Here is a 1,478-nt window from a genome sequence, read left to right as displayed (position 1 = left end):
TTGTTTGTGTCATGTATGATTTCTTTCAGCAGTGTTTTGTAATTTTCCTTGTAGAGGTCTTTCACTTCCTTGGTTAGGTATATTCCTAAGTATGTTATTTATTTATTTATTATTTGTTTATTTATTTATTTATTTTTACAGCTATTGTAAAGAGGATTGAATTCTTGGTTCCATGCTCAGCTTGGTCCCTATTGGTGTATAGCAGTATGACTAATTTGTATACATTGATTTTGTGTCCTGAAACTTTACCAAATTCATTTATCAATTCTAGGAGCATATTGAATGAGCCTTTAGGGTTTTCTAAACTTAAGTTTGTGTTTTCATAATATTACTGCTTTATCATGGGAGTCTTTCAAGTTTATTCACATTTGCATCCTGCTAAATGACAATTCTGTGTGTTAACTCTATGTTCAATTGGATTCCATCACTTTCTGGCAGTCCTTTCAGGCTTCAAGTTTTCTTTTCTAAGATTTATTCATTTAAATTAGTCTATACACTGAATGATAAATTCTTTGTAGAGTTTGTGTGTGTGTTGGTTGGTTTGCTTTTAGTAAGATACTTCTAAGGCCTTGCATATCTGGAAATTGTCTTTCTATTGAGTTCAAATTTAAGTAGTAAATTTACTTTTGAGTTACAACCTTTTCTCCTCAAAATTGTATATGGGCAATGTCCTCCAAGATATACTGTGAAATGAAAAAGCCGAGTAGAGAAATGTGTCTATATCATCACCACCATTTCTCTAAGAAAAGAGGAGATACGAGAGACTGGGACGTCCAGCTTCAGAGCAGGAACCTACGTCGCACCGGCGACAAAAAAGACAATTAAATATGGGTGATGTTGAGAAAGGCAAGAAGATTTTTGTTCAGAAGTGTGCCCAGTGCCATGCCATGGAAAAGGGAGGCAAGCATAAGACTGGGCCTAATCTCTTCGGGCAGAAGACAGGTCAGGCCATTGGATTCTCTCACACAGACGCCAGTAAGAACAAAGGCATCACCTGGGGAGAGGATACACTGATAGAGTATTTGAAGAATCCCAAGAAGTACATCCCTGGAACAAAAATGATCTTTGCCGGCATTAAGAAGGAGGCAGAAAGGGCAGACTTGATAGCTTATCTCAAAAAAGCTACTAATGAGTAATAATTGGCCACGGCCCTACTTATTACAACACAGAAATGTTTCGTGACTTTTTTATGTGTACCATACTTTAATAGCTCTCATACACCAGAATTCAGATCATGAATGACTGACAGAATATTTTGTTGGGCAGTCCTGATTTAAAACTCAGACTGGGTTGTGGTTAAATGAATATGTTCAGGTTTTGAATTGTAATAGTAATTCCAATTCAGTAAATGCTATCACTGTTTACCCCTTCTAAAGATATGATTAGACTTTATTAGTAAAGTTCAACTTTTCTGTGAAAAGTTGGTGAGTGCCATCTTAAAACTTACTGGAGATTGGTTTTATATTTAGATTTATATA

The 1,478-nt window shown here is 35.5% G+C and overlaps 1 protein-coding gene across 1 annotated transcript; it reads left to right on the top strand.

Annotated features, from left to right (window-relative positions):
* The first annotated feature begins 827 nt into the window (after nt 1–827).
* Nucleotides 828–1,136, top strand: LOC111526887 (cytochrome c-like). Its single transcript, XM_023192889.1, has one exon. It carries the CDS (start codon nt 828–830, stop codon nt 1,134–1,136), a length of 309 nt encoding a protein of 102 aa, XP_023048657.1.
* The last annotated feature ends 342 nt before the right edge of the window (nt 1,137–1,478 follow it).

The sequence above is a fragment of the Piliocolobus tephrosceles genome, chromosome 17, assembly GCF_002776525.5.
Source record: "Piliocolobus tephrosceles isolate RC106 chromosome 17, ASM277652v3, whole genome shotgun sequence".
Classification (NCBI taxonomy): domain Eukaryota; kingdom Metazoa; phylum Chordata; class Mammalia; order Primates; family Cercopithecidae; genus Piliocolobus; species Piliocolobus tephrosceles.
Note: the sequence above shows the minus strand (reverse complement) of the source record. Positions and strands in the feature narration are given on the sequence as shown.